This window comes from Mesocricetus auratus, unplaced genomic scaffold, assembly GCF_017639785.1.
Source record: "Mesocricetus auratus isolate SY011 unplaced genomic scaffold, BCM_Maur_2.0 Super-Scaffold_4256, whole genome shotgun sequence".
NCBI classification, from domain to species: domain Eukaryota; kingdom Metazoa; phylum Chordata; class Mammalia; order Rodentia; family Cricetidae; genus Mesocricetus; species Mesocricetus auratus.
Window position 1 is genome coordinate 75923114 of NW_024429182.1, and position 20044 is coordinate 75943157.

Sequence of the window (20044 nt, forward strand, 5' to 3'; positions counted from 1 at the left end):
TGCTGTGGCTAGGGTGTGGTTTAGGCTCATGGGTTGTGAGGTTTTGGGTCCTTAGTGTGGCAGTATTGGGACGTGGTGGGTCCTTTGAGAGGTGGACTTTAGGAGGCCCTAAGGTCATTGTGGATGTGTCCCTCAGCAGGGGATAAGATTGGCCACATGAGAGCCTGAGTTGAGCCCCGAGCACTCATGTGGAAAGCGTGGCACAGTGGTACAGGATAGGAGTGAGGGATTGGGAAGCAGATCGGAGGATCCCTGGAGCTCACTGACCAGCCATCCTAGCCAAATCAGTGAGTTCCAGGTTCACGGAGAAACCCTGCCTCTAATAAAAATAAGACACCCAGTATCAACTTTTGGCCACCACATGTACACTCACACATATGTACACATACACACAAAACCATATGCACCACATGCCACATACACACACACCCTGCCACTCAGAAAAAATCAAGGGCTTTTGAGGAAACCAGCAAATAAGAAAACACTTAACATTCTGACTGCTGGAGCGCTGAAGCCTCCCATTGCTGACGTTCAAACCTGTGTGCTTCATTCTGTTCTGGGAAGCTCGTCTTCTTCACACAGACTGAAAAGGAGCAGGGTCCTCTCACAGACATTTAATCACTAACGACAAAGGGTTTTTTCCTACTAAGAATGCAACCTTCAAGCATGGGGCACATGACTGGAGCAAAGTTTACAAATGACGTTCAGTGGAAAATTCAGTGTTCTTCCTACAGTTCTATGTTTAGGACAGCGAAGTGGCCTGTTGGTAAAGTGAGGATTGAGTTTAGGTGCCCAGCACACAGTGCAGATCTGCAATCCAAGTGCCTGGGGCTCAATGCCTCCCTAGTCCAGCTGAATCAGTGAGCTCCAGGGTCAGTAAGGTAGAGAGTGCTAGCGATCAACCATTGCTACACATGCAGAGACAGATAGATGATAGATAGATAGATAGATAGATAGATAGATAGATAGATAGATAGATGTATTGTTCACCTTGGTGAAATTAATTGGCTCAACTAAGTTTTAATCGACTCCAGCAGCCCTGTGATAATTAACACACCGTTCAATAACATTGTTAATTAACCAACTGTTAGTATATAACAAGCTCGCTTGACATAGGCCTCATCCCCACTCATCTTACAGACAAGAAAACAAAGGAAAGAGAGGGTAAGGGATGTATTCAAGGTTGCTTTAAACCATGTCTGTTGTTATCTGTCAGGCTTTACTCTGTCCTATGCTTTTCCATCAAGTCACCAGGGAGTCAAGATCTCAGGTCTGGCCCCACTCATGGCTTTTCCCAAGCTGTGTGCCCCCTACATGGAGGCATGACCTGTGATCCTCATCTGGGCTGGAGAGGCAAGCTTTTAGAATTCAACACTATGTCCCTCTAAGTTCTAAATGATTAGACCTAACTGTACCAGATAATGAATGGTTATTCATCCTACTTTTTTTTTTGTTTTGGTTTGGTTTTTGAGACAAGGTTTATTTGTGTAGCCCTGGGTGTCCTGGAACTCACAGAAATTTGTCTGCCTCTGCCTATAAAAGTGTGTGCCACCACTGTCTGACCATCCTTTTGTTTGCAAAAAACTGGGTGGTTTTCAGCCTTCTTAATGCTGTGGGCCTCATGTTGTGGTGATCCCCAGCCATAAAATTATTTCATTTCTACTTCATAACTGTAACTTTGCTAATTTTGTCTTGTTCTTTTGTTTTTAGAGACAGGGTTTCTCTGTGGCTTTGGAGGCTATCATGGAACTAGCTTTGTAGACCAGGCTGATCTCAAACTCACAAAAATCTGCCTGCCTCTGCCTTCTGAGTGCTGGGATTAAAGGTATGCACCACCACTGCCTGACTAACTTTGCTAATGTTATGAGTCATAATGTAAATGCCTAATATGCCCTGGGTCTCGACCCACAGGTTAAGAACCACTGGTATAACATATGTAGGAGTGAGCAACAGGGGAGGATGCTTTCCACTCTGTGGTCTCCTTAGTAACAGCCTTGGTGCTTATGGAGGAATGCTCACTGTTGTGAAGAAACAGGTTTGTTCTGTGCAAATCCCAGCTTCTGACACCAGGGACTCCTGGCCACATCATTCTGGTAAGTATTGTTTATGTGTATGCGGAAACCTCTTGACTGAGTTTAAAGAAAACAAGCTAGTCAAACATGTTGGTGCACACCTGTAATCCCAGCACTGGAGAGCATCATAAATTCAAGGCCAGCCTAGGCCACATAAGATCTTCTATGTGTGTGTGTGTGTGTGTGCTTGTGTGTGTGTGTGTGTTCCTGTGTTATTTATGTCCCCTAGTACTTACTATCACAGGAGGGGTTCCATCAGGCTACCAGAACACTAAACTCGAACTCTAAAGCATGGGCACATGACTTCATCTTTCAGGAATAACCATGTGGACCCACAGAACCTTAGGCTAGTTTGTGTGGATAGAATACAGTGGAAGACTCCCAGTAAGCATCTATTCCCTCATCAGGTCTTGTGTGCTGAGTCAGTGTTGGATAGTATCATGAGGTCAGTAGATGGATGGGGAAACCTCCATCCAGTCACCAGTCCAGGACTTCTGTCCTGTTCTGGTGGGACAGTGAGTGACACATTTAGAACATGTTCTAGAGCCTGAGACTTGCAGACAGATGACCATTGTCAGTCTTCTCACCTGGAAAGAGAACTCTGCTGACCATACCAGGGAAGATCATTAGGAAAAGAGGGAGCACTTTCAGGTATCCAGCCATCAGGGAACCTCCTTTGGCATGAGACAGGTTCTTGGCGGCCAGACTCCGCTGAACAATTACCTGGAACAGAGTGAAGGTGGTTGGAAGCTGAGGATGGTTTGCTCGCTGGCCCTGTGGAGCTTCTCAGTAGGCCTGAGATCTGGGTTTGCCTGACTTGTTTATAAGAAAGCATTTCCCCTCACCTTTACCTCTAGTCTAACGAGGGTGGCCATCATTGTCCCCACCCTGTCTCTCCCTATTATATACAGACCCTTTCAGTTATGGGTCACTCCAGAATTAATCCACCTCTTTGGCTACAGAGTTAGGTAAAAGCATGACCTGAAGAGATCCCAGTTTAATTTCTCAGTAGGAAGGGCTGGAGAGATGGCTTAGCAGTTAAGAATGCTGACTGCTTTTTTAGAGGAATCATGGTTGCCTCCTGGCACTCACATGGTGGCTCACAGCCATCTGTAACTCTGGTCCCTGGGGATCTGACACCTCCTTCTCACTTCCACAGGCACCCAGGTACACACATGGTGCACAGACATACATCCAAGCAAACACAGGCATAAAATAGAAACAAATAGATGTTTAGAAGGAAAAGGAAAGCAGTGCGCTGCAAGGGTAGCCTCCCGTGGGTAGCCTCCCGTGGGATTGCTAACTGTGGAGGGGACATGAACTGGCAGGCTGCACCCTGACATCACACAGTGGGGCTCTCTGAGAATGAAGTGACCTCAGGAAAAGCAAACTTAGAGGTAGAGAAAAGGAAAGGGCTTCCGATGGTGTGGGATGAGTCCTTCCGTTGAGCTCTGGATACGGTATGCACTTTAGAGGTGGAGACAGCCAGCCTGGGTTCAAATCCTATCTCCTCACTGCCTGACAGCATGAACCTGAGCACCCAGGGTCACCTCTAGCCTTAGTATTCTCATTGACTAAATGGGGATAATACTAGCTGGTTTTGAAATTTAGTGAAGTAGGAGCAGTTGGAATTCTCAGGATAGGGTAATTTAATAATAGTAATTTCTCATAGATAGTAATTGCCACAATTTGTCTCTAGCTTTCTTGGGATGAAAGAGCTTTTTTAAAAATGCCCCTTTGTGCTAAAATGATGATTTTCATTATTAACTTGAGTCTTCACTCAATCCACACCCTTAGTGAGAATGTCCAGAGGTGGGGTTTATTCCCCCTCTGTACCATTCCCTGAGTTGTTAGATTTCACAGTACACTGTGCCCAATTTTGAGGCAAGAGCTGCCACTTTGAGGCCTACTTCTCTGAAGAAGCTACTAGACTGAACCTCATCAGACAACTGCCAGAGGTTTCACAGTGTCAAGAATGCTGTTAAATACAAAATGTTCACTGGAGATATGATTGCAGAAATAGTGACAAAAATTGAGCCAGGGGACAAGGGTTGGGACCCAAAGAATTCATCCATTCAGAACTCAAAAAAAAGCCCTGGCAATGACTGGGACATTCAGTCTATGACTTTCAGATTCTAAAAATGGAACAATTGAGTGCTTCTTTTTGTTTTTAATTTGGGAAGGGGGGGTCAGAAAGCAACTTTGCTCAAGTCCCTCCACAGCCACACTTTGTCTTGCAACCATATTTTAAATTGCATTCCCCTGCCTCTCAGACTTCTTTTGCTTCACTCTACTTTTTAAAAGTGACACCCTTTAATGTCTCCCAGGAAATTCTTATTTGTCATCTCTCCATCTCCCCCAGGCAGTAGCAGGGTAGTTCCATATCAGCTCCAGATTCTTCAAATGCCCAGAAGCATGTCTGGGGTATCTCTTGAACAAATGATGTGCATTGCAAATGAAACGAAATGAAATTTATCATTTCCTTCATGTGACTGAGCTTACAACTGGCTCTTCCCTGACAATCAGCAGCTGCAGATTCACCATGCGCATTTGCAAGAGTATGAAGCAAAGCAGTAGGCAGAGTAGAAGAGAGGATGGGAGGAATGGAGGAGATGGGGAATACCGCTGAAGTCAGGCGGCCAGGAAAGAAGCATCAGGGAGTAAGTCAGCCAGCTCCATACCTGATCTGTGCACCAGTACCAGAGAGATGGGATGGACATTCCAAACAGGATCCCAGGCCAGGGGAGGTCAGAAGTCACTGGGTCTCGGAAGATGTGGAAGGCATCTTCTCGGGGCAGGCCACAGCTGCTGTTCTCACTCAGGTTACTAGCCAGGGCTGAGAAGTACTGGTCCTTCAGGCCTTCCATCCCACCAACAGCTGCAAAACCTAGGATGCAGAGGAAGCCTGAGGTTGCCAGGAGCTCCTGGAACCTGAAGCAAGGTGAGGTGGACAGATGACGGTCCAGTCGGAGCAGAGCTACTGAGGATCAGTGTTCTCTTAAGGGTTCTTACCCTTGGTTCTTTTTCTCTTGTGTCTTTGATAGCTACTGCAGATGGTGTCTCAGAATAATTTTTCTATGATATTTATTTATTTACCAGCAGAGACTTGAAAGTAAGGGTGTATTCACAGGGCAACCTGTGGGAGTCAGTGCTCCTTCCACTGTGTGAAGTCCAGGGTCAAGTTCAGGTCATAAGGCTTGGCAGCAAGTGTCTTTACCCACTGAATCATCTAACTGACCCTGACTACCAACTCTAAATGCATAATAGAAAGCACAGAGGATTGTGTATATATGTGTGTGTGTATGTGTGTATATGTGTGTATGTATGTGTATAAGTGTGTGTATGTGTGTATGTATGTAGAAAGCAATTATAGAACTACAAAAATGTAACACAGTAATTTATCTGCTCCATTAAATAATTGATCTAATGATAAAGAATAAAATAGTAGATCTTGGGTTTAGTTGTGAAGCTGTGAACACGTACACAAAGGTATCTAAATAGCAGTGGGCTGGTGAGACGGCTCAGAGGGTAAGTGCTTGCTTCACAAACATGAAGACCTGAGTTTGGATCCCAGCACCCACATGAAAGCTAGGTATAGTGGTGAACATCTGTAACCACACCACTGGGTTGGCAAAGAAGGGCTGGCTGGTCATCTAGTCAAGCCAATAGTTGAGCTCCACATTCAGTGGGAAATCCTGTCTCCAAAAAAAAAAAAAAAAAAAAAAAAAAAGGCAGAAAGAGATTGGGGAAGACACCCGACTTCTGGCCTCCACATGCACACTCATGAACAAGCACACCTTAGAATGTATATATATACCATACACGTGCGTGCGTGCGCACGCGTGTACACACACACACACACACACACATACCAGCAAGAATTTTCATGAAATTAAAAGAAATGCAGGATATCTTTTGATATCAAAGTCATAGGTCCTGCAAATATCGCTGTCATGTGACTTACTTTTATAGTTGGGTAATGTTAAATACATGGATGAAAACAGAGATAACGTGTTTTTTATTTTTTTCCCATCCAAGTTCACAGGCACCCTGATATGGTCCGCCAGTCTGAGGCTAGGAAACTGTCTTACGAAAGCATCCTTTTGCCTCAGAACTTCTCAGAGGCTCATCTGTCATAGCATCATAAGAGGTGGCCTTAAGCAAGCCACTTCTGCCTTTGCTATCAGCTTCCTGGGCTACGGGTGCGGACTGTATAGCAACCTCCTGAGTCCAGGCCAAGGAAGAGAGACATAATGTTCACAAAGTGTTTAGCACTGAATCTGCCACAATGGTGAGCTGTTCCAAAAAATAAACTATTAATAGCTACAGGTCATTTGTTCTTCTTCAGTTGTTGGAAAGAGTCAATACTGTTGGTTCTGGAAGGTGGAATTTGGAGAGGGGCTTGTTTTCATTTTGTGTTTTTATAGGAGAAAAGGCATTAATGTAAGCACTCAAGATTTCTGAAGACAGGTGCACAAAGAATACTGAGAAAAATAAAACCTAGCTATTGGATGTTAATTTTCTGTCCATCTTCACTGCCCTGAAGAAAAGTTATTTTTATTTCTGAGTGGCACATAATTATACATATTAATGGGAATAATATGATATTTTGATACATATGTGCACAGTATATAATGATCAAGTCAAGGTAATTAAACATGTCTATCATGCCAAACATTTGACATCTCTTTGTACTGAAGATTATTCAATAGCCTTTCTCTTGGTTATTTTGAAATACGTAAGAAATTACTGCTAACCATTATCAGCTCGAAAAGCTATTTTATGGTAGTAGTTGGGGCTGTATATTTTGTTTGTAACTTGAGACAGCCATATATAAGGCAAGTAAGGACTGGAGAGATGGCTCAGCAGTTAAGAGCATGTGCTGGTCTTTAAGAGGTCCAGGGTTCCATACCCAGCACTCATGTAGAGGCTCACAATCATCTGTAACTCCAGTCCCAGGGGATCCAATGCCCTCTTCTGGCCTCAGCAGGTACTACACACACATACACACACGCTGCATGCAGCACATGCATGCACGCGCGCTGCGAGCAGGCATACATTACATGCAGGCATACATTACATACAGGCAAAACACTTAGAAGAAATTAAAATTTTTTGAGAAGAAAGTGAACTTGAACAGATATGTCACAGCAGATAGAACAGTTGGGTCTAGAATGGAACAGGAGTCAGATCAAGCTTCCTAAAACTAACATGAGTCACTTGGTGATTATCGAAGTACAGATCATGGACCAGACAAAAGGCCGGGCCCTGGGATTCTGTCTGATTGTTGAAGTGAGGACCCTGATTCAGCAGATCTGGCTGGAGGCTGGGGTTCCTTTTATGATCTCCAGGGTGACACTAAGGTTACAGGCCATGGACCACACTCTGAGTAGCAACAATGGAGGCACTATCAGGGTACCAAAAGAAATTCCACTTTGATAAGGGACATTGATTTTGAATTTTAGTCTTAATCACTCAACTTTTTTCCAGGTCTTTAAACAGCCAACCATATCAGTATCTGTAAATAATAACTTTATCTCTTTGATTTCAGTAGACATATCTTATATTTCATATGTCATGAAGTAATGAAGCATTCCTTTTCCTAGGACAGCTTCTAGTGTCAAGTGCTCTGGCTTCTCCTTTAGTAATTTGACTATTAATGTTTCCTACTTTCTCTTGAATCAAATCGAATGTCACGCACTGCATATGAGCAAGGTGTGGTGGCTGGTTCTCACCCTGGCTGTTTCCTGTCATCTGCCTGCTTCCTGGCTGTAATGATGTGAACTTGTGTTCCACAAGGCCCTTCCCACAATAACAGGCTGACAACTCTGAAACTGTAAGCCAGATTCATGAGACAAATCTTTCCTTTTTCTAAGTTGTTCGTGTCAGGTATTCTATTACAGCCACAGGAAAGCTAATACAGACATTAAAAAAAAAACTTTTGGAAAAGCAGACCCCATCACAGCACAGGTAATGCCCAAGGCATTAGAAGCTGAAGGTGCACAAAAGGCAACCAGAGAAATCACTGAAAAATCTAAACTCCAGCTTGGCCCCTAACCAGACCCTCCATCAGCAACTTGGCCAAAGAGCCATGCTCGTATCCAAACAAATTCAATTTACCCCAATTTCTACTATCTTCTACATTATGCCAACATTGAAGAAAATTGCGAGGTACCCAAGAAAGAAAGAAAAACGACCTACCGCTATGAAAGGAAGTGAGAAAGGCAAACTGATGGGTGGCCCAGATGTCGCAGCTGTCAGACAGGACATGGAAATAACCCATTAATAAGCTACAGGCTGTAGTGGGAAGGTGGCAGTATTCATGACGAGATGGCCAACCTCGAGAGAGATACTCGAGGAAGGGCTGAACGGGACTGGGGTAGAGTGCAGTGGCAGAGAGTGTGCTTAGCAAGCATAAGGAAGTGGGTTTGCTCCCTGGTAACTGGAAAATGAGAGAGGAGGAAGAAGAGGGAGGGGAGGAGGAAGGAGAAGGTAAAAGGATGTGATGGAGATGGTAACAGAGATGGCAAATCTCTCCTCAGTCAACCCATCAACAGACAACACAGCAAAAGAAGCCATGAACAAGCTGGAAAATGGGTGACTAGAAATAACTCATATTGAAACACAAAAGAAAAGAGGCCAAGAGATGGCATGATATACGGGATTTGGTGACACTGGAGTTCCAAGAATAAAAAACACTAGCCAGATGTAGTGATGTATGCCTCTAATCCTAGCACTTGAGGGACAGAGGCAGGAGGATCTCTGTGAGATGGAAGCCAGCATGGTCTACATAGCAAACCCAGGGCAGCCAGGACTATATAGAGAGACCTTGTCTCAAAAACACAACAAAAAAACCAACAAAACAAAACACAAGAGTAAAAGACACTGATGAGAGGTAGAGATGAAGAAGAGAGGTAGGGAAGCAAGAGGAGATGTGAGAAATTATTATTCTCAAAATGGCCATTAAATCACAATTCCCTAATCTCAGGAGTGTCACTCAGGATAAACACAGCCCCCATTTACATCTATCATATTAGAAATGCTGGAAATGAAAGGTAAAGGAACAAGGAACAGTGGCTCACACCTATAGTCCCTGTACTGGCAATGGGCGGGGGGTGGGGGGTAAAAGGAGGAGGGTCAGAAGTTCAAGGACAGCCTCAGCTACACTGTGAGGAAAAAAGGCAAAAGGGGTTAAAAGTTTAAAAGGCAAAGGAGAAATGTTCCCTTAAAGACAACCAGAGTAGGGGGCAGGATTCACAGTACAAAGCAGTGAAAGTGGGATCGCAGACCTCCCCACTGTGGTACAGAAGGCACTAGAGGTTCCTAACATAGTGGGAAATCAAATCACAGCCAACGTTATTATACATAGTAAAGACATTTTTCAAAAGTAACTGATAAACGGGCATTTTTAGACAGACAAAAATTTACAAGAGAGAGAGAAAACAGAAACAAAAAATTTTCTTTTCCTTCTTCACAAGAGTGCAAAACAGGCTGGCTAAAAGATTCTGTTGTTAGAATCATGAAACAAATGTATTACTCCATGGCTATTCCTTTGAAATCTCATTTGGAAGTCAAGAGTGACATATATCCAAAACACAGATGTGTCCCCTGTGCAATATTAAAAGCAAAATGCTTCCTATGCCTTTGGCACCCACGCCCAGGCACCTCTACAGGTGTTACAAGTCCCACTACCAGCGGCAAGATGGTTGAGGTTTGAAGCATGAAACCACTTACCTCGATCTGAGTCCTAGCTTATTGTTTATTTTAAAATATTATGTCTGTGTGTTGCCCGAGCTGACCTGAATGTCTGGTGCAAGCCATCTTCAGTTTCTCACGTACCTGGCTGCATGTGTGCATTGCCACAGCTGGCTGCTGTCTTACTTTACCAGGCATGTAGTCTAGCAGTTACTGCCTTGAGTTTTACAATCTAAAAAAGTAGCAGGTTCGGGAGAAGGCTCAGTAGCTAAGGCACTTGTCATGCAAGTATGAGGGCCAGAGCTTGGATGCCTAGAACCCATGGATGAACTAGTTGATGGGACAACACACCTGTAATGTCAGCATGTAATAGGCGGAGACTGAGTCTCCATAGCAAGTTGACTAGCCATATTAGAATGGATGAGTTCATGTGGAGAGATGAAAACACAAGATACCCAATGTCAACTTTGGATCTCCACATGCAAGCACAAACACCCCCACATGTGTGCCCACACACAAGCAAATATGCATATATATGTGCATGCCACATACACACACACACACAGAGAGAGAGAGAGAGAGAGAGAGAGAGAGAGAGAGAGAGAGAGAGAGAGAGAGAGAGAGAGAGAGAGTAGCAAAGATCCCTGATGCCACTGTCCCCGAGCTTTACAGGATCTGCATCTAAATGTCATATGCTTTAACATGTCATGTTAGACTGTAGTGACACTGGGTATAGAGTATATGAAAGCACTCTTCTGCTGTTACAGTCTTCTGTGTCTAAGTAATCTCAAAAGGTCAAAATCATTGACTGTTAAAATTACCCTCCCTTTCAAACATCATTTATCCATACCAGTGTCAGAAAAAATATCAATTTCACTTTGAAAATTAGTAAATTCGCTGATTACCCAATACAAACTGGTCATCCCTGAAATCATATACACACAAGCAACAAAAACATACTTAGCAGGTTGTGTTTATATATTTATATATTTGTAACAATAAAACTCAGAGAAAAAGGAACCATAAATTTAAAAGGGGTGGGGGCGCATATTAGGAGGGTTTGGAGGGAGGAAAGGGAGGGAGGAGGTGATGTAATTATATTTTAATCTAAATAAAAAAGAAAATTAGTAAATTCCAGAGCTGTGGGTATAACTATAACCCCAGAGCTTGGAGGAGGCAGAGTTAAGCGACTCCAGAGCACACTAGCCAGTGTAGGCCAATCAGTGGGCTCTAGGCTCAGTGACAGACTTTGCCTCAAAACATTAAGGTGGAGAGCAACAAAAGAAATCTGATGTTGCACATGCAGATGATCTCTCTGTGTCTCTGTCTCTGTCTGTCTCTGTCTCTCTGTCTGTCTGTCTGTCTCTCTCTCTCTCTCCCCCTCCCTCCTTTTCACTACACACACACACACACACACACACACACACACACACACACACACACACACACAGGAATAGGAGGGACCAGGTAGTAATTGAGCGTGATTCCTGATCCCTGGGTTTTCGTATCACAGTGATGAAAGCTGAGGTCCCCACTTACTGTAGCCCATCAGGATGAATGCCCCTAAGAGCATGATCGCAGTCTGCAGAGCATCTGTGTAGATAACAGCAGCCAGACCACCTGGAGGGAGAGCACAAGTTAGGGTCAGGTCATGGGGAGGATTACTCTGGGTTGGAGGGAACCTGGAAGGTGGCGATCCATAGAGCTCTTAGGATTGAGGGGTTGCCTGAGTTGCCAGATGGCTACCGCAGCTGGTCTCTGTGTGCCATGAATATTTCACAGCTCTGCTTTGCTTCACCTTCATGGGGACCTGATGTTGATTTCTCTACTTCTATGGTGTGAGCCTGGCCCTGTGACTTACTGTGACCAAAAGGTGGACAGGGTGGACATGCTGGCATGTGGCTCCATACCCTTACTGTAGGAGCCCTGGGACAGCATGCTTAGAGTGGCCACAGGAAATGTGGCACCACATGCCTGGAGCCCTGGAATGTGGAAAGTGGAGGCAGGAGAGGCTAGGAAACATAAAACCATGTCTTAAAACACTGCTGAGTTAGCTGGAAGGAACCCAGAGGCAGAACACTTGGCAAGCCTTAGGTTGAGTCCCCAGCCCCACTTACCTCAATGGAAAGGAAGCTGCTCCCCACAGCCCAAGTTAACTACCCACCCCACGAGGGGGGCCATCTGTTTCTGCCAGGTGCTGTCCCAGCTGCACTGAACTATAGTTCCACAAAGCCAGGTGAGACCATCAAAATCCATGCAGGCAACCCACAGAATATGGGGATTAACAAGCCATTGTTTAAGCCCCTTACTGCCTGAATGCCTTGTTACATGGCATGTGGGCTGCTCGTTACACAGCAGCTCCTCACTGATACAGGAAGTGGTACTTGGGCTACAGGCCAAACTCTGGCTGTTGTCCTTTTTTATTAAAAAAAAAATTGAGGCTGCCGGGCAGTGGTGGCGCATGCATTTAATCCCAGCATTTGGGAGGCAGAGGCAGGCGGATCTCTGTGAGTTCAAGGCCAGCCTGGTCTACAGATCGAGTTCTAAGACAGCCTCCAAAACAATACAGAGAAACCCTGTCTCAAAAAACCAAAAAAATAAAAAATTGAGGTTAGCATGCAAGTATTAGGTTTCATTATGGAATATTCAAACAGAATTGGTTCGTAATTCTCCTCTCCCTCTTCCCCCACGTCACCCTGGGCCTCTTTTAGCTGGTTTCATTTCTGCATTTGCGTCACACGTACTGTGTTGCCCTCTCCCTTACTTCAGGTTTTCCCTTTCCCATCATGAACACCGTCAACATTTGTGAAAATATTTTCAAGAGTTAAACTTTATCTTATTACGTTTATTTGTGTGTGCTCGTACACCTGTGACACAGTGCATGTGTGGAGGTGAGGAGACAGCTTGAGGGACTCAGTCTTTTCCTCCACCATGTGGGGTCCAGGGGTTGAACTCACTCTGACAGGTTTGGTGGCAAGCACCTTTACAGCCCCCTGCCCTGGAGTCATCTCTCTGGCCCAACACCCTTATTTTTAAAGTTGGAAGAAGAATGGGAGTTCTAGGTATCATGAACACCACCTGGGCTTCTTTAACACCATCGTGGTCATCTAAGAGGATTCCCTTGAACTTGCCCTCCCCAAAAAACCTTTTTGGTATTTGCAAGTCCATCAACATGGACAGAGCACTAGGCCCAACCCCTCTCCAGTGTCTCCCTCTGTAATGGAAAGGAACACTGACCTGTTACCTGATACAAACATGTTTACATGAGGGTAATTGCTATGCAGTTAAGAGAAACATGTAGCCAGGTGTGGTGTAGCTGGGCATGGTGGTGCACGCCTTTAATCCCAGCACTAAGTTGGCAGAGGTAGGTGGATCTCTGTGAGTTCCAGGACAACGGGGTCTACAAAGCGACCAGTCATGGTTGTTACATGGATAAACCCTATCTCAAAAAAAAAGGAAAAGAAGGCAGGCAGGCAGGCAGGCAGAGAGAGAGGGAGAGAGAGAGAGGGAGGGAGGGAGGGAGGGAGGGAGGGAGGGAGGGAGAGAGAGAGAGAGAGAGAGAGAGAGAGAGAGAGAGAGAGAGAGAGAGAGAGAGAGAGAGAGAGAGAGAGAGAGAGACCTGTAGAAGGGAGTGATGTCTTTAATGCCCTCTTCCTAATCAGCGGTAATGAAGCCCTCTCTCAAGTGATAGGGGACTGGGCTTACAATCCCACCCTAGTTCTCCAATGTTCCCTCAAGTGAGCCAGAAGTCATAAAAACCCACAGTTTGGTACCACTGAACCCAACTTATTTCTATACCAATACTTACTGAATACTGCCCACTTACCAGGCACTGTGGCACAATTAAACATTTCATTTAATTGGTCACTGAATATCCAGCGAACATTCTACCAGGCTCTGTGTGGCCACCAAGTGGCATGTTCCTGCCCTCACAGAACCCCCAGCCAGTTCTTCATTAGAGCAACTGCAGTTAGGTTCTAAGGAAACCCTTCCAGTGGCACCCCTGGAGTTCAGTGGATACAAGGCGCATTGTCATTACCACTGACCTCCTTGCTATTCCATGGCTGGGGAAGTGTACTTTCATTCCACAGTCTTTACGTTGTCTTTTTCCCTGCTTGGGGCTCTCCACACTTCTTATTTAAATTTGGTTGAAAGGTTGCCTTTGAGAGCCCAGTCTTCCCTTCATTGGTTCCCCAGCTCCATGGTCATCCTTGATAGCATTTATCAAGCATAAGAATATACTCTGATGTTACTGATTTCTTTGTTCATGTGTTTCCTCATAGCCACTAGAACGTGCGTACACACACGCACGCGCGCACCAACGCACGCACAGACTTGGGGTTTTGTTTAATTTGGTTAAATTACATTAATTTGATTAAATTAATTTGGTTTTGGTGGTTTTCTTTTGTTGGAGGTGTGTTCATAAGAAACAAGAGTCTCTCTGTATAGCCCAGATTGGCCTTGAACTCAACATTCTCCTACCGCAGGGCCCCAAACTCTGGGATTATAGGCATGAGCCAACACACCAGCTTTCCAGTAGAGCCTTTGTCTTTCTGGTTCATTTCCACACCATTTTCTATGGTGCCTGGCACATAGTAGGTGATCCACATGCATGAATATGTGTTTATGAATGTACATTTTTGGAATGAATTATACCAAGAGGAGGCACAGAAGGCCAAAGCTAGAGTAAACAGGTGATTATTTAAAAAACCCAGCTACTTGAAAGCCTACTGTGTGCCAGGCTCTTTCTTGGACATAAATCAAAGAGGAAAAAAGGATAAAGCTGCCTAAACTTAGGTGCTAGAATCAGCTGTTCATTGCCCAGCTTTGTATCATGCATGTGGACTCACATGCTTAGTACTTAGTAGGTTCTCAACTAGTCCTTCTGGAATACAAGAATAGGAAAACATTGTGTAGCTGCAGGGTGTTTTGCTTGTTTGTTGAAACAGGATCTCACTACATAGCCCAAGCTGGCCTCAAACAAAATCCTCCTGCCTCAGCCTCCTGAGTGTTGGGACAATGGGCACAAATTACTTTATCTGGCTTATTTGTGGTGCATTTGAGTGATCCTTTTCTTATTAAGTAGTCCTCTTTCCTTTGGATAATGGCTTTAAAAGTGTCATCCTTCACGGTAGTGGGGTGAGATCTAGTGAGTAAATGGCCTTGGCACACTAGAACACCAGAAGGTGTGCCAGAATAAAGTGGGTGGCCCACAGCCCCACTACCAACTCTCTGAGCATCCCCCTTGTCCCATGATACCTGCAACAGTGTACAGAGCTGTGATTGCCAGCAGCCCCACTATGGCCAGGTACAGATCCAGGTGCAGGGACTGCTGAATGAAGATGGCACCTGCATACATGTCTACCTGTAGGGTGAGAAGTCAAGGGTGAATGGAAGGGTGGATGGACTAGAGACTGGATGGGGGAAGGGACTGGATGGGCAGATGGAGGAGGGAGGGAATAGGTAGACTCATGAGGTAGTGTATGATGGGAGGAGGAGGGGGTGGGTGGGTGAATGGATGAGTGGATTGAGGACGGAGGGGACAGATGATGGGCATTCACAGCAACTCCTCAGGAACAGGTTCTCTCCCCGACTCTGACAGATACAGAAGGGCTACACACATTTATTTCCTCATCCGTCTCATCCTACACTGGGAGGCTCAAAATGAAGGCCCGTGAGCAGCTGATTGAGACCCGTGCCCTGCACCCCTTCCCACCTCTGCTGTGGCTCTTCCCACCCCCTCTCCTCCACACTGCAACCTTCATGCTCCTCCCAGGATGACATCATCCTTCTCCCCACTAAAGCTCTTGTGTGGCTTTCGCCTCAGCCACAATAGAGCCGGACGGGGACTTACACCAGCCCTTCAACACTGGCAAGCTGTTGACCTCATAGTCTTTATTCACACTGTATTTCTAAGGCTCCGGGCTTTCGGGAACAGTCCCTCTCCCAACATATTATGTTTTCATGCGTCTTCCAGCTTTGGCTGGTGGTGGTCCAGTCATCTGGAATGGCAATGCCCCTATTTCCAACTGGTGGATTCCTTCTAAGATGCCACTCACCCCCACCAGGCTGAGTAAGCACCCTAGAAAGATGGCCTTGAGTCTGCAGCTAGGACAGCCTGTTGCTGCTGTTTGTACTAAATGAAATCTCTTCTACCCCTGCCCCATGTGGGACAAGATCATCGCCACCCCCAGAGCCAAGCCTGGTGAGCAGCCCATGTCTGGAGGTTACAGGGCATCTGCTCTTGGTCACCTTCCTGGGGACCTGCCCACTCAAAGGTCAGGGTGAGGCAGGCTCAGACTGTCCTCAAAACATCTTATTAATATCTGACCACTCCCTTGTTCCTGGAGGGAGTTCACAGTCCTACCCATGAGCAGGGGAGTGCAGGTGGTTCTTAGATCTCTATTCAGTGACCCCACTGTCATACTGAGATATCACCAAACCAGCTTTGGCAGGCAACGGGAGGGATTCCTTGCCTCTGCCTGTCCTTCCTACGTTCTTGTGCCCATCTAACCCACCTTCCCTCTGCTTCCCTCTAACATCAAACCCGCCCCGGGGGAGGAGAAGTAGATGGAGGAAACTCCCGCCAGTGCACTACAGTTAGCTTCTCGCTGTGTTGTGGGAGGGTGGCCGGGCCTTGTGTCCGCCTTACCGAGATCTTGGTGAAGATGTAGATGAACAGATAGAGCACAGCCAGGGTGATGGAGATCCTCCTGCCCCCGAAGCGTCTCCTTAGGTATTCTGGCATCGTGGTTACCTGCAGTGGAAACAACTTTATCAAACCTAGCTGACTTCAGGCATTTGCCTCCTCAGCCTGGCCACCAGCCCTGCCCACCTCCTCCACCCCCACAAACTCATAAGCACAGAGCATCATTTTGGGTGTCTCCACGGGAGACTTAGGAGAAAGGAGACTTGGGGAGGGAGTGGACTGCGAAGGCATTTGGGTTCCCTACAGGGCTGTGCACCTAACTATTGTTTCAGGTTTGTTTAGGGGTGTGTGTGTGTGTGTGTGTGTGTGTGTGTGTGTGTGTGTGTGTGTGATGAGTGCACACCACAGCACAAGTGTGGAAGAAGTTATAGGACAGCTGGCAGGAGTTGGCACTCTCCTTCCACCATGTGGGTCAGGGGCTCAAGCTCAGGTTGTTAGGTTTGGCAGTAAGCACCTATCCCGGCTAAGCCGCTTTAGCCCCCACCCCAACTACTGTGTTTCTAAACATGACGAGAGTGTTCTCCATCCAAGTTTTGCTGTATGCTGGATTTCTTCTTTTTTTTTTTTTTTTTTTTTTTTTTTTTGGTTTTTCGAGACAGGGTTTCTCTATGGCTTTGGAGGCTGTCCTGGAACTAGCTCTGTAGACCAGGCTGGTCTCGAACTCACAGAGATCCTCATACCTCTGCATCCGATGCTGGATTTCTTTAACTTAGTATTTCTGTTTAAGTGAACTTACCTTTTTACTTAAATAACTTTATCCAAAAAAAAAGATTTTGTTTTATTTTTTGAGACAGGGTTTTGCTGTATAGCTTTGGAGGCTGTCCTGGAACTCACTCTATAGACCAGGCTGATCTTGAACTCACAGAGATCCTCCTATCTTTTCCTCCTGAGTGCTGGGACTAAAGGTGTGCACAACCACCACCAGGTGATACTTTTTTTTAAAGCAGTTCTGGGAATTGAATTCTGGGCTTCTTGCATGTTAGGTAAGCGTTCTTCCCCTGAGCTAACTCTAACACTTGAAAATCAAACTTTAAATTACTACTGTAAGTGGAAAATCAGCCTCAAATTTAAGAGAACCCAGAGAAAAATGAATATAGGACCAATAGAGCAATGAAGTATATCCTCTGTTCTTTTTTAGAGGCTTCCTGTTGCTGAGAGCTGCTCATGGGACTAGACACAAGTCATCCATGAGCAGATGGACACCATTAACTGGACACAGCAGGTATTGGGGGGAGGAGACAACAGCAGCATGCAGCTGTGAGGGGACACACTGGGGCAATTCAGAGTGGGGAATTGGAAGAGGAAATGTGAAATTGTCAAAGAATAATGTGGTTTTATTTTAAAAGAGAGGAGTGATAGAGAACATTGCTGAAGTGCTAAGAGCATCTGAAATGCACATGAGACTTTGCCCTCTGTCCCCCGATAAGATGAAACATGCCCAGTGATGACAAGTTAGTTGAGAGCAAAATGAAACTCACTTCAAAAATTAAGGGGAAAAATACAGCAAGCAAGGTGGTATATGCTTGTAATCCCAGCATTCAGGAGGCTGAGGCTGGAGTGCTGAGAGTTTGAGACTATACAATAAGAGCCTGTTTCCAAAACAAAACAAAAGGCTGAGCCCTGAAAGGCAGTGGAAAGAGGAGTTTCATGCCATAGCACAGCATAGTTGGTCTCATACCAAGTATTGAAATTACTGCAGGAATCCCCAAATGTCCATCCTCCAAAGAGAAGCAAGGAATTATGGGGACAATGTGCAGAAGGGAGAGACAGTGCACAGAGCATCTTCATCCCAGAGACACTGAGTTCTGATAGTGCCTGGATGCAGGGATGGGAGTCTGAGGCAGGAGCAGTCACTGCTGTGTGGGATGCTCTAGAGACTAGGCCATGCTGCTGAGAACCATGATTTGGGTTGTAGTTTTTGAAGGGTGTGGAATGTTCTCTCACAACCTCTCTGGGACCACCCACCAGCAGATGATCTTCCACAAGTCCCCAGGTGTCAGATGGGGAAGGATGGGGTGATGATGCTCATGGGGTACATTTCTACATTTGGAGAGGCTGTGTTGTGGTTTGAACTCACAGCATCTTCCAAACTCACATGTGGAAGGCTTGGTCCCAGTCCATGGATCCAGTCAGAAGTGATTGGATCCTGGGGGCTCTAGATTATGTTGATGGATTCGTAACTTGATGACATTCTCAGGAGGTTCAGAGAGCCAGGAAGAAGGTCTGGTTGGACGGGTAGGTCACTGAAGACCTACCTTGAGGGATCAATCTTGTCACCAGCCCCATCCTGTCTCTCCGCTTCCTGGGTGCTATGAAGGGAGCTGCCTTCCACACCATCTTCCCCTCCATCATGTTTCTGCCTATCCATGGGTCTAAGGGCAAGGGAGCCTGCTGATGAGAGATTGGAACCTCTGGAAATGGGAAAATAACCTCTCCCCTAGTTTATCTCAGGTATTATGTCACAGTGGTGAAAAAGGACTAACATGGGCTCAGTGGCCAAACCTGCTTCAAGAATAACAAGTCCTTGCAGTGATCCCAGCATTTTGGAGACCGAGGCAGGAGGATTATGAGTTTGAAGCCAGTCTGGGGTACCTGGTAAAAACCTGTCTCAGAAAAATTCAACTAGTAAGTTAATGGTAGAACCTGACTGAATGTTGTAGTGTTTTGGGTAAGATGAGTTAAAGGTTGATGTGTGTTTGAATTTTTCATAATAAAATATTGGCCAAAAATAAACACAGCAATGGATATTTTTAATAGGGTTAATAAAGTTTCTTTCTCCATCTCTTCCCCTCAAAAGGCAAGTTGGGATTCTGACTCCCATGGATGTCCTGCCTGAGTCATCTGATTTGCCGCAGGGTAAGCTCAGCAGGAAGTTTCCAGAAGTATTTTATACTGAGCTCTGACACCGTCAGGAATAATACAAGGAGGGGTTGAAGCAAGCCTTGTACACTGTGGGACTCTAATCAGAGAGTACCATGGGTGCTCCAGTCCATTCAGATAAATGTGCCAAAAAAGACACTCCAGGCACCACTATCTAATCTGGGAATGACAAGACAACTGCCATCTGGGCTGGGTTCTTGGGCTACTCCCCCCATTGGCTGCTGGCTCTGATTATCAGTTGACCGTGGGGTCAATCCAGGATAGCTGCTACAGGAAGTTTCTAGTTATTAAAAGACAGAAGAGGAGGAGGAAGGGAACAAAGGAGAGCTTGCTTCGTTAGCAAACTACACAAAAGCTTTCTAATCGCAAAGGTAGCCCTTATTCTAAAGTCCAAGCCATTCAGGAAACAGCCCAGTGACACAGAAAGTCTAGGCCACAGTATTCCTCTGACTGCAGACTCAAACCACAGCTGGCTTCAGTGAGGAAGGCCCAAGAGACCACACAGGGATCATCCCTCTTGCTGGTGCTGGCTGAATGGGCAGAAGGAATAAATACAGCATCCAGACATGGAGGCACATACCCACAATGCTGCAGGAAGATCACAAATTCAAGGTTAGAGATTACCACCCCAGCTCTCAGGGCTCTGGTTGCCAGTGGCTCTGCATTGTACACACACTCTCCTTTGATG

At 45.6% G+C, this 20044-nt stretch overlaps 1 protein-coding gene and 1 long non-coding RNA gene across 4 annotated transcripts in view; one reads left to right on the forward strand and one right to left on the reverse strand.

The window, feature by feature from the left end:
• Nucleotides 1–20044, reverse strand: part of Slc5a11 (solute carrier family 5 member 11) — a 77045-nt gene that overhangs the window by 10272 nt on the left and 46729 nt on the right. For all 3 annotated transcript variants that reach the window (XM_040754955.1, XM_040754949.1, XM_040754961.1), the window contains 5 exons: nt 16420–16524; nt 15027–15132; nt 11307–11387; nt 4754–4959; nt 2660–2795 (listed from right to left, as the gene is read on the reverse strand). In XM_040754955.1, coding sequence (XP_040610889.1) covers nt 2660–2795; nt 4754–4959; nt 11307–11387; nt 15027–15132; nt 16420–16524 — 634 coding nt within the window. The remainder of the gene's footprint in view (nt 1–2659; nt 2796–4753; nt 4960–11306; nt 11388–15026; nt 15133–16419; nt 16525–20044) is intronic.
• LOC121143295 lies at nt 1815–6590 on the forward strand. Its single transcript, XR_005880502.1, has 2 exons — nt 1815–2093; nt 6111–6590. It is a non-coding gene; the product is annotated as an uncharacterized LOC121143295 (long non-coding RNA).